This window comes from Octodon degus, unplaced genomic scaffold (genome assembly GCF_000260255.1).
Source record: "Octodon degus isolate 3935 unplaced genomic scaffold, OctDeg1.0 scaffold00266, whole genome shotgun sequence".
Classification (NCBI taxonomy): domain Eukaryota; kingdom Metazoa; phylum Chordata; class Mammalia; order Rodentia; family Octodontidae; genus Octodon; species Octodon degus.
In genome coordinates, this window is record NW_004524842.1 from 2,414,249 (window position 1) to 2,424,915 (window position 10,667).

Consider the following 10,667-nt stretch of genomic DNA (forward strand, 5'->3'; position numbering starts at 1 on the left):
TCTCTCTCACCTCCTCTATCTGCCTGATTCTCAACAGTTCTGTAATTGGCACTTCTGTTATTAACACTTCCTATTCAAAAGGTTACTAAAAATATTTTATGGTAGAGTAGTGTTCCATTATTATAAAAAGATCACATCTTTATCCATTCACAAGTTGGTGATGCTATTTACAAAATTTCACTATTACAGACTGTGACACTATAATCATTGATGTGCATATAGTGCTGTTGACTATTAGGATCTTGACAGCTTCTGTTTATGTCTTGTTAGACATTTCTGTTAAGATTAATGGGTGATGCCAGGCATGCTGGCACATGTCTTTAATCTCAGCACTTGGGAGGCTGAGGCAGGAGGGTCATTGTGATTTGGAACCTGTGCTACAAGGTGAGCTCAAGGCGAGCCTGAAATGCACAGCGAGATCTTTTCTCAAAAGACAAAAAAAAAAAAGATTAATGGCTGACTTTGGTATGAATGTGGCTTTTTACTATTGTATAATATATATTATACAATATTTAGAATATCTGTATAACTCAGTGAACTGACATTGTCCAGAAATGAAATGTTCAAAAATGCACAAATAAAAATTTTTTCAAATTGCAAGATACTCCACAGAAGAATGGAGTTTAATGTAACAGAATAATGTGTAAGAATTTGTGGTACAATTTCAGATCTCATTACAGACTGACCTTTTAGAAACCATCATTTGCTGAGACTTTGATTTTAGTATCAGAGAAGAGTAAAACAGATATCTGAAAGAGCTATCAAAATATTCTTTGATTTTTCAGTATATGTCTATGTAAAACTGGCTCATTTTTCTATATTTCACTCAAAATAGTATGTATTATAACATATTGAACACAGAAGAAATTTTGAATCTTTTTTTTTTTTTTGTATTTTAGGGAAGGGTCTACAGGGTGTCCAGGGTCTCATGACTAGATCAGACTTGTAGTGACCTACCTGCTTACAGCCTCCCAAGATCTGGGATTATAGGCATGTGCCACCATGCCCAGGTCTCAATTGCTGTTTCAGCAAGGCCCAGGGGCGGAGCTGGCACAGCAGGCCCGGGAATTGAACCCCCAGCCCCTGCACCTGCTTGCAGGTGCTTTAATCAGCTGAGCTATTTGGTCCGCCCACAAAAGCAATTTTGAGACTGTACCTGTTTTCTCTTAAGATGTTAGAGATTTGCCAAAATGTAAAATAATGCCATGCTTCTCACTGATTTGTTTTGGGTAAATATGCTTATTTTTCATCATCGTATGTTAAATTTAATAAGGTTTATTTTTAATGAATTTTTAAAATTTCTCATGTTAATCTCAAATACAATAAATAATTAATAGATAACGTTAAATAAAAATCCTCTGGAGTCTTCAGTAATGTTTAAGAGCCTAAAAGGAAAGTATAACAGCAGATTGAAAATAGTATGTATCACCTTTGGTGTTCAAATAAGGTAAATATAATAATATGTATCCATTTTATAGTATATATGCATTAAGAAATTCTGGAAGGCTACATGAGAAAGTTTTAGGTTGTATGTTTGTTTTTCTTTTGCAGTACCAGGGATCAAACTCAGGACCTTACATTTGTTAGGCAGATGCTTATGCCACTGAGCTATCGCCCCAGCCTGAAAAAGTATTTTTAATAACCTTTTGAATAGGATTAGAGAAGTATTGAGTATTAGGCAGATAGAGGAGATGAGGGAAATTGTGCTGTATATTGCTTTTTACTTTTTATATTTATTCCATGTGACTCTACTACCTACTTTTAGAATGTCATCTTTGTGCCATATTATTAGGAAATTTGAGAGGGAAAAAAAATTAGAAAAAAAGAAAGAAATCCTGGTACCTGCTAGAGTAAGTAAGTCTCCATTTTTTGCCAGATCTGCAGTGGTACGAAGGTCTAACACTAGCCCCTTGGGCTTCCTCAGGCTGGGATCCTGCTCCCCGGCACCAGCAGACACAGTACAGACAGTTGGACGAAGACTCTCTACTGGGTCTTCCAGGCCTTATTCACCTTCCCCTTTGGGTAAGGAAAATTTAAAGCAGCTATTTTTCAATTTTGTTTTCACTGCAATAAATCTGACATGATATATTCTTTTTAGGAACATCAGCTTACCATAGTAGTGATTCTGATCTGATTGGAGGCCATGACCCTTTCTTCTTACTTTTCCCAACTCGGAACTCTCCCTTGCTAACCTCTGTATAAATTTGTTGGGATTACTACTGAAAATATATTTAATAAATGTTTTTTCTATATCAAAAGCACCCGTATTAGATTTGGGTTCTAATTCCAGAGTCAGAAAGTCTAAGTTAAAATGCATATAGTGCTTTACCTAACTATCATTCAAATGTATAAAATTTTAAATACTAAAAACTTCAGGTCAGATTCATCAGAAGCTTTCCACCTACACGAGGAATACTGTGGCAACTTTGATACGGTAACAAGGAGAACCCTTATTAAACAGAAAAACAAGCCATATATTTGGTGAAATTTAAAGAGGCAGAGAAAATGCTTCAACTCAGAGTAAGGGAATCCAAAGCTACTGGGTCCGCAGCATCTATGAGAAGCAGTACTGAGGTATTAGGAAGAACAGATGGCGTGGAGGGGCCCTGTCTGCAGTCAGAACTGCTGGGGTGGAAAGTGGAAACCAAGGTGGAAAGCAGTGTACCTCTGGAGGCAGGCAAAGCATGGCTATAGATAACCAATCCCCAGAACTCCTGTGATAGTGATTAAATCAATAACAATAACAACGAAACCTTAAATTATCTCATCACTTCTTTTTTATCTAAAAAAAAAATCTTCAGACAAAAATTTGGCCCTCCCTCACCCCCTTTAGTAGTCCGTGAGGTATACTCCAGTGTCTTCCAAAGATAATATTTAAACCTTATCTTTGCAGTCAACAGAAAGGTCTGTAGAATTTAACCCCTGCCTGCTGCCATATCACTTGGATAGTGCTCTTTTTGTTTTAGATACTCATCTTGTATGAGTAAGTTCTCTGGGGCCTTCCCAAACTCTCCCTTTGTCTTAGTTTGGGGTCCCAGGGACATGGATACAAAGAAGGTAAAAGATACTCAAGAGATTTACTGGGGAAAACATCTGTGAAAGATAAGGAGGAGGGTACAGGAAGAGACAAGGAGGGTCTTTAGATCAGGGTACAGGTCTGGTACTTGGAAAAGGAGGGTATGAAGAAGGGAAAATTGAGCAACAGGTGCTTGAGACTGTAGTACAGTATTAAGAGTGTTATAGTCAGACTACAGGAATAGCCCTAAGCCCTGAGTTGATAGAGGAATTCCTTGACCTACTCCAGCAGGTCAGAATTAGTCATTGGCTTGGAGCAGTCCCTGGAGAGGCCTGGCCTGAGCACAAATATGAATCTACAGGGACAGCCTCTGGACTTTCGGTCAGCTGTGCATTTTAACTCCATAAGGCTCATGCTCTTTGCCTAAACCCGTATACTTCTGTCTTACACATCCTGTATAGGCATTGATTCACTTACATTCATTTACTTTTCCCAGCTTCTTTTCTTTTGGTCTTGTTTTGAGGCCAGTTATATACTCTTTAGTGTGCCAAGTTCATATATCCTTGGTTCTATGTTAGTTCTACATTAAATCATAGCTGATTAAAATTTGGTAGTCTGTTGCAGTACATATTGAGCAATTTGTGCATGTGTTGCCTATTTACACTATTCATTGGTCTTAAATAATTTCTTGTTCCTTTCTCCATCTCTCATTTTATAGTTGGTACCATTCCTGAGCAGTTTAGTCAGTGCTGCTGTGGGTATCCTCAGGGCCATGAATCCAGGAGTAGAAACTCCTCAGGTAGGAAAATGTATTTGATATTTTAATAATTTGAAATTCATTATAAAATAGTCTTAGGAATTAAATAATTTAGGTAAATTTTGGTTGTCATACATATGATAAATTAATCTAGAAAGTCAAATTTCATTATTTTGATTAATACATGTTATATATTTTATTTTAAATGATTTTCACATAAAATCTGGAGAAAGCAGTCAATAAAAGTCCAGATAATTTGAATAAAGGTGAAAATTATTATGGCCTAAAATGTTTTAACTATCTAGAAGTTAATAGGTTAGGGTTAGAGGCTTGTCAGGTATTTCAACTAATTTCCTTATTGCTCAGAATGCATTTTATGTCTAGAGACCTCTGATTTTAGAGGCATTCTCAGCTAGTATGTGTGTGACATAACACATAGCCTTTGTACTCTATTTGAGCTTTTTTATGCTGGTGAGCACCTTGTAACTCTGAAGAAAAGAATGAAATGGACAGCAATGAACTTCATTAATATTAAATAACAATTTATTGCAACTAAGGTACAAATAACTATTAATTGTTAAATGCATCTTAGAGGAACTCTGAAAGGCAAATAGGATGTCGTCTTATTTATGGAAAAGAAGGTAAACCAATAGGGGTAGTGACTTCCTCATTGTCAAACAGGAGCATAATAAGGAATGACAAACTAGGCTTTCAGAACTCTGATGTTCTAACTCTCCCAGTTCAGTCCTCCTACTTTTTCCAGATGTTTCTAAGGTGGCTGAAACAAGATCAGTGTTTCAGATCACAACACAGAATCATTTTGTTTCTGTCCTCAAGATAGTCACTGTGTAGTGAGACTGGCAGACATAAAGTAGTTATAGCACAATGGAAAAGTTAAGTCAGACCAATTTGTTGGCCCACACCTGTAATCTCAGTACTCCAGAATTTTGAGGCAAGAGGATTACAAGTTCAAGTTTAGAACATGTACCTATTGTTTAAAAGAAAGCTTTGAAAAAGAGGAAAGGTTTAATTTGGCTTCTGGATTATCTTAATAAAGAAGCCCCCATTATTATTAGGTTAAAAAAAAAGAAAAAGATGAAAAGATGTGTGTGAGTTTTATTTTAATAAGTCAAATTGTGTTGTATGGGCCTGTGAAGAGTTACTTAGTTTAAGGAATCTTACATAAGATTAGAAAAGCACTTTTTGGGCCGGGGAGATGGCTCAGTGGAATAAGAGCTTCCCTGGCAAGCTCAAGGGCCTGAGTTCAATCCCTGGTTCCACAAAAAAAAAAAAAAAAAGCACTTTTTTTCTAAGTTTAGTTTTTTATAAATTTTGTTTTCTAAAAATAAAGCTTAAAGAGATGAAGTAATTCACCATATTTCTATTTATAAGTAAGTAATTTTACTTATTTATTTACAAAATTTTTTTCTATAAAAGGCAGAAAATGATTGTAAAGAACTGAATGTCAGGTTTGGAATGAGTTCAAGCCAGGAGTAGTCAGCAGCAAAACTTCTGTCCATGTCTGGTTTTAGAACATTGATGATTAGATCACTAGGAATATTTGTGTACCTTTACTGTTACTGGTGATGGTTTTGTTTGCAAGAAAATCCAGAGAATGTGTAACAAACTCAGTGAGCTAGGCACTGGGCACATTAACATAAAAGTACCATGTAAGTGGGCAACTCTTGTGGGAGGCACCAAGGTGCTTATAAAAGAAGAGTGCTTAGTCTCCCAGTCTCTTGATGTGATGCCTTTTTTCATTACAAGAAAACCTGCAGACAAGTGTTTTCTTTGTAGAGAATGTGAATATTCTTGGCTTTAAATATGTCACTGATAAAACTGACAACACACATAAAATATCCCTATAGTTATTATTTTTAGTCATAGTAAAATTCAGGATAGTTCTGTTACTATCCTTATGACTTTTCCATCATTTTACATATTTATTTTTGTGTTTTTGAGTAAGGAGTTATACTGGGTTGATTTCAGAGTTTTTTGTTTTGGGGTGTTTTTTTGTGGTACCGGGGATTGAACTCATGCCCTTACACTTCCCAGGCAAGCACTTAATTCTACTGAGCTATCTCCCTGGCCCTCAAAGGGGAGAGTATGTAAAAAAAGGAAATAATTATATTCATATAACCAAGTGTGATGCACATAAAGACTAGAAGTCATCCTGTTAAGTGTTGTTTTCATTTCTTTAACCATTAAATTTATAGATCTCTCTAGACCTTACATTAATCTAGGTTGACAGCCACTGAAAAGAGTAACTGATACATACATCATCATTAAATTAAATCTCCTGACAATATAACAGTGTACTTACTGTTGTTTTGTAGAGGATATACCTCTTACTAAGCTAACAACTGTTAGACTACCTCAAGAAAAGTAAGACACCAGAATTCTCATTGTAATAATTGTCTTTTTTTTTTCTTCCCAGTACCAGGGATTGAACTTGGGCCCTTGCACTTGCTAGGCTGGCACTTATGCCTGCTGATCTATATCCCGCCCCCTTATTTCTTAAGTTTTTTGCCTTGTACTTTTTATTTTATTTTTTATTTATTTATTTATTTTTGTGGTACTGGGGATCAAACTCGGAACCTTGTGCTTGCCAGGCAAGCGCTTATACCACTGAGCTATTTCCCTGGCTTGTCTTGTACTTCTTTTTTTTTTTTTTTTTTTTTTTTTAAATGTATTTAGTACAGGGTCTTACTACACAGATCAGACTTATAGTGATCTTCCTGTTTTCAGCTTCCCAAGTGCTGGGATTACAGGTGCACACCACCACACCCAGTCTCAATCACCATCTCAGTGCGCCCCAGGGGCAGGGCTGTCACAGCATGCTAGGGTTCGAACCCCTGTCCCTGCTCCTGCCTAAGCAGGCATTTTAGTCTGCTGAGCTATTTGGCCAGCCCTGCTTTATACTTTTTTTACTGTGAGTTAATATTACATTCATTTTCTTGGAAGGTTCTCCAGTGCCACAGGCTCAGTCACCACAGTCTCTCTTATTGGGTGCTAGGCTGCAAAGCGCCCCTACCCTAACTGACATCTATCAAAACAAGCAGAAGCTCAGAAAACAGCACTCTGACCCAGTGTGCCCATCTCATGCCGGAGCTGGATACAACTATTCACCTCAGCCCAGTCGGCCTGGCAGCCTTGGAACCTCTCCTACCAAGCACATGGGATCCTCTCCACGGAGTTCTGATTGGTTCTTTAAAACTCCTTTACCAACAATCATTGGCTCTCCCACTAAGGTATATTTCTTATGTCCTTTTGCCGGTCATGAGCTGATGTAGTGCTTTATAGAAAGATTCATGCTAAGAATAATTTTGATGAATACTCACTGTGCCCCAGGCAGGGTGTGAATACTTGTTTAATGATTTATGTGCATGCTTAATGAATAGAGGGATTTGTTGTAATAGTGTTTGTAAATAGGATATCATGTCCACATCCTGTACAGCAAACAACCACTAGGAAGACAGTATGCAATGTGTTAATTATTGAAACTGTCCTACCAGTTTGATTTGAAACTGTCTCATTGCTATTTGTCTCTCAATAAAATTATGGGAAAAAATAAATAATAATTTATGTGCATGATCTCGTTAATCTTCAGAAAAGAAATTGAGGCAAATAGAGCTTAAATGAAGAGTTACACATGTTATAAATAGAAGAGCCATATTTGAGTCCAGGTCTAACTTAACTATTATCTGTACTCCTGACCAGTATCTCATAACAGCCTACCAATTCATAACACTTCATGCATGATGCTTAACTAGCTTACATGTGCTTTTTTAGACCACAGCTCCTTTCAAAATCCCTAAAACACAAGCATCTTCCAACCTGTTAGCCTTGGTTACACGTCATGGGTCTGCTGAAGGGCAATCCAAAGATGGCAGTGACCCACGGGAATGTTCCCATTGCTTCTTAGTACAAGGAAATGAGCGGCATCGATCTGAGCAGCAGAACAAGGCAGTGTTTGGCAGGTAAAAGACTGTTTCCTTTCTGTTCTTATACATGAAAACTATAGTGACAAAATAAATGTATTTGTGTTATAAAAGCAATTATACCACATTATGCAATATCTGGTTTACGCCATGTAACTATTACTATGTACTATATACATTAAGAATGTCTGAAAACCATAAATACATACTATAAATGGATAAATACAGAGTTCTTTCTGAACTTGAATATTCTGTTTGTGTCATTTCATTATGAAAATTTATACTCTGGATTGTTTGGCGTCTATATTTGTTTCCTTGTTCTTTGACTTCCTGCTAACTCCTCTGTCCTTAAAAAGTGTATTTTTCCAATACTAATTTCACTCTTCTTTTTAGATCTGTCAGTACTGGAAAATTATCAGATCAACAAATAAAGGCACCTTTAGGTGGACACCAGGGCAGCACAGACAGTTTAAATGCAGAACGACCAATGGATATAGGTAAGAAAAACCTGCTTTCTATGCAGATGATTTTTTAGCATATGTTTAGTTTATTATTACTGTTGTAATGAGTTACTGCAAGGGTGGTGCTTAAAACAGGAGAAATATATGATAATTTCATAGTTTTTAAGGTCTTCCCTGTCATTTCATTTTCTTTCTCAGTGCTGGATAAGACAGAAAATGTCTGGATGATTAGCAGCCTATGAGTTGGAAAGAATTCTGATCTAAATTGGTTTTTATTAATAGGATCATGTGGGCCAAAGTTAGCCTAAACACACTTGTACTCAGTAGTATTTCTGTTATAGAACTTGAATCTTATGAAGACCCACTGATACTGAGATCTCTGAACCTTTCATGGAGTCCAGGGACTGTTACATTCATAAACCATTTAGATTTCACAAACTTTTTGTCCAAAAAAAAAAGAGATTCCAGACCTAAATAAGATTTGCTTAATTGAATTTTCTGGGGATGAATTCCTGGAATCCCCAAATGATTATCATGTACAAATTTGGGGCTCTATTGTAACCTTTCCCGCATGCCCACTACCCCTTCCTGGGGTGGAACTCAGAAAGTGCTGAGCTACATCACCAACCCTCAGTAAGACAGAATCTTACTAAGCAGCTCTGGATGACCTTGAACTTGCAAGCTTTCTGCCTCGGCTGCCTGAGTAGCTGGAAATACAGGTGTACAACACCATGCCTGATCCTTTTATAATTGTTTAAATTGATTTTCCCTCTGAACCTCTGGGCCAACAGCATATCTAAGCAGATGTGATTTTCTAATCTAAAGAGAACACTGTTGAAATTCATATTTTACTGAACTCTTCATGCCTGCATGGAGAGAAGTCTAATGTAATTCTTAGGATGGTTGGTGTGTAGTTTCCCATTCTTTTACTTTCAGTCTAGCTGTATCTTTGACACTAAAATATGTCCTCTGAAGATGTATATAGTTTATCTTACTTATTTATAATCTAGCAATGTCAACCTTTTGGCTAAAACTTCTGCCAGACAGTTTTTCCTGAGATGCAGATTTGGATGAATAAGTGCTTTCCTTGACCATGATCATCGTCTTTGTTGTTGCCATCATCATCCTTGTCTCCATCTTTATCTTTGTCTTCATCTTCATCTTCCTGTGCTCTGGATGAATTCAGGGTTTTGTGCATGCTAGGCAAGTGCTTTGTCCCTGAGCTACTGCATGGTGGTTTTTAAAAGCATTTTTTTTAACGTATTTAGTACAGGGTCTACAGGGTTTCACCTCACAGATAGGACTTGTAGTGATCTTCCTGTTTTCAGCCTCCCAAGCACTGGAATTGCAGGTGCACACCACCATACCCAGTCTCAGTCACCATCTCATCATGCTTCCAAGGTGGGGCCAGCATAGCATCCCGGGGATCGAACCCCAGTCAAGTCTGTCCCTGTGCCTGCCTAAGTAGGTGCTTTAATCTGCTGAGTTAGGGCTGGCAGAGGGTCAGTAGAAAAAGCGCTTCCCTGGCAAGCACAAGGGCCTGAGTTCAATCCCTGGTTCTGCCAAAAAAAAAAAAAAAAAAAAAAAAAAAAAAAAAAAAAAAAAAAAAAAGGATCTGCTGAGCTATCTGTCTGGCCCTAAAAACATTTTTACCAGTACAGTTATTTCATGTGGAGTTGGTCGTTGGTCTGCAGAGCTCTTGAAACTGAAATCTGGAATTCTTCTATGTGTGTTGCTAAAAGTCACAGTTACTAGGAGTTAGGACAGTTTTTGAAAACAACTTATCTGATTTTATTAGTTCTATTTAAATATGTGTTATAAATTCAAACTAATTGTTGTCAAACCAGATTTTCTTAAACAATAGGCACAAAATACTTTTTTTAAAAAAAATGTATTTGATCTCACTACACAGCTCAGACTCATAGTGAACCTCCTGTCTCAGCCTCCCTGGTGCAGGGTCTACAAGCATGTGTCACCACAACCGGTTTTGAAGCTTGCATAGCATGCAGTACTGGGGATCAAACTCTGGTTCTCGTGCTTGCCAGGCAGGTGGCTTAGACCACTGAGCTGTCTCCCCAGCCCCACAAAATACATCTTGGTTAAGTTTTTTTCTCTTGCACCTGATCATTTTTTTTGCAATTCACTTTTTTTTTTTTTTTTTTTTTTTTGTAATGTATTTGGTACAGGGTCTCACTTCACAGCTTGGACTCCTAGTGATCCTCCCATTTTTTCAACCTCCCCAGCGCTGGGGTTATAGGCATGCACTACCACACCTAGGTTCAGCATGCCTGGGGGCAGGGCCACATTTTTTCCTAATCTCTTTCAAAATGGAAGTTTCAGTTTTGACAAGTGAAAACACTGTTCATAATAGGAAAAACTTCCACCAAAAAATAATTAACACCACTGGATCCTAAAATATTCTAATGAAAGCTGGGTGTTGTGGCACACACCTGTAATCCCAGCACTCAGGAGGCTGAGGCAGGAAGATTGTC

At 37.4% G+C, this 10,667-nt stretch overlaps 1 protein-coding gene across 2 annotated transcripts in view; it reads left to right on the forward strand.

The window, feature by feature from the left end:
• The window catches only part of Ulk2 (unc-51 like autophagy activating kinase 2), a 113,740-nt gene that overhangs the window by 88,826 nt on the left and 14,247 nt on the right, over positions 1-10,667 (forward strand). The window contains exons 16-20 of one of the 2 annotated variants that reach the window (XM_004646376.3): positions 1,877-2,022; positions 3,735-3,815; positions 6,738-7,024; positions 7,566-7,753; positions 8,108-8,211. In XM_004646376.3, the coding sequence (XP_004646433.1) occupies positions 1,877-2,022; positions 3,735-3,815; positions 6,738-7,024; positions 7,566-7,753; positions 8,108-8,211 (806 nt within the window). The remainder of the gene's footprint in view (positions 1-1,876; positions 2,023-3,734; positions 3,816-6,737; positions 7,025-7,565; positions 7,754-8,107; positions 8,212-10,667) is intronic. The other variant, XM_023706610.1, reaches the window with a different exon arrangement.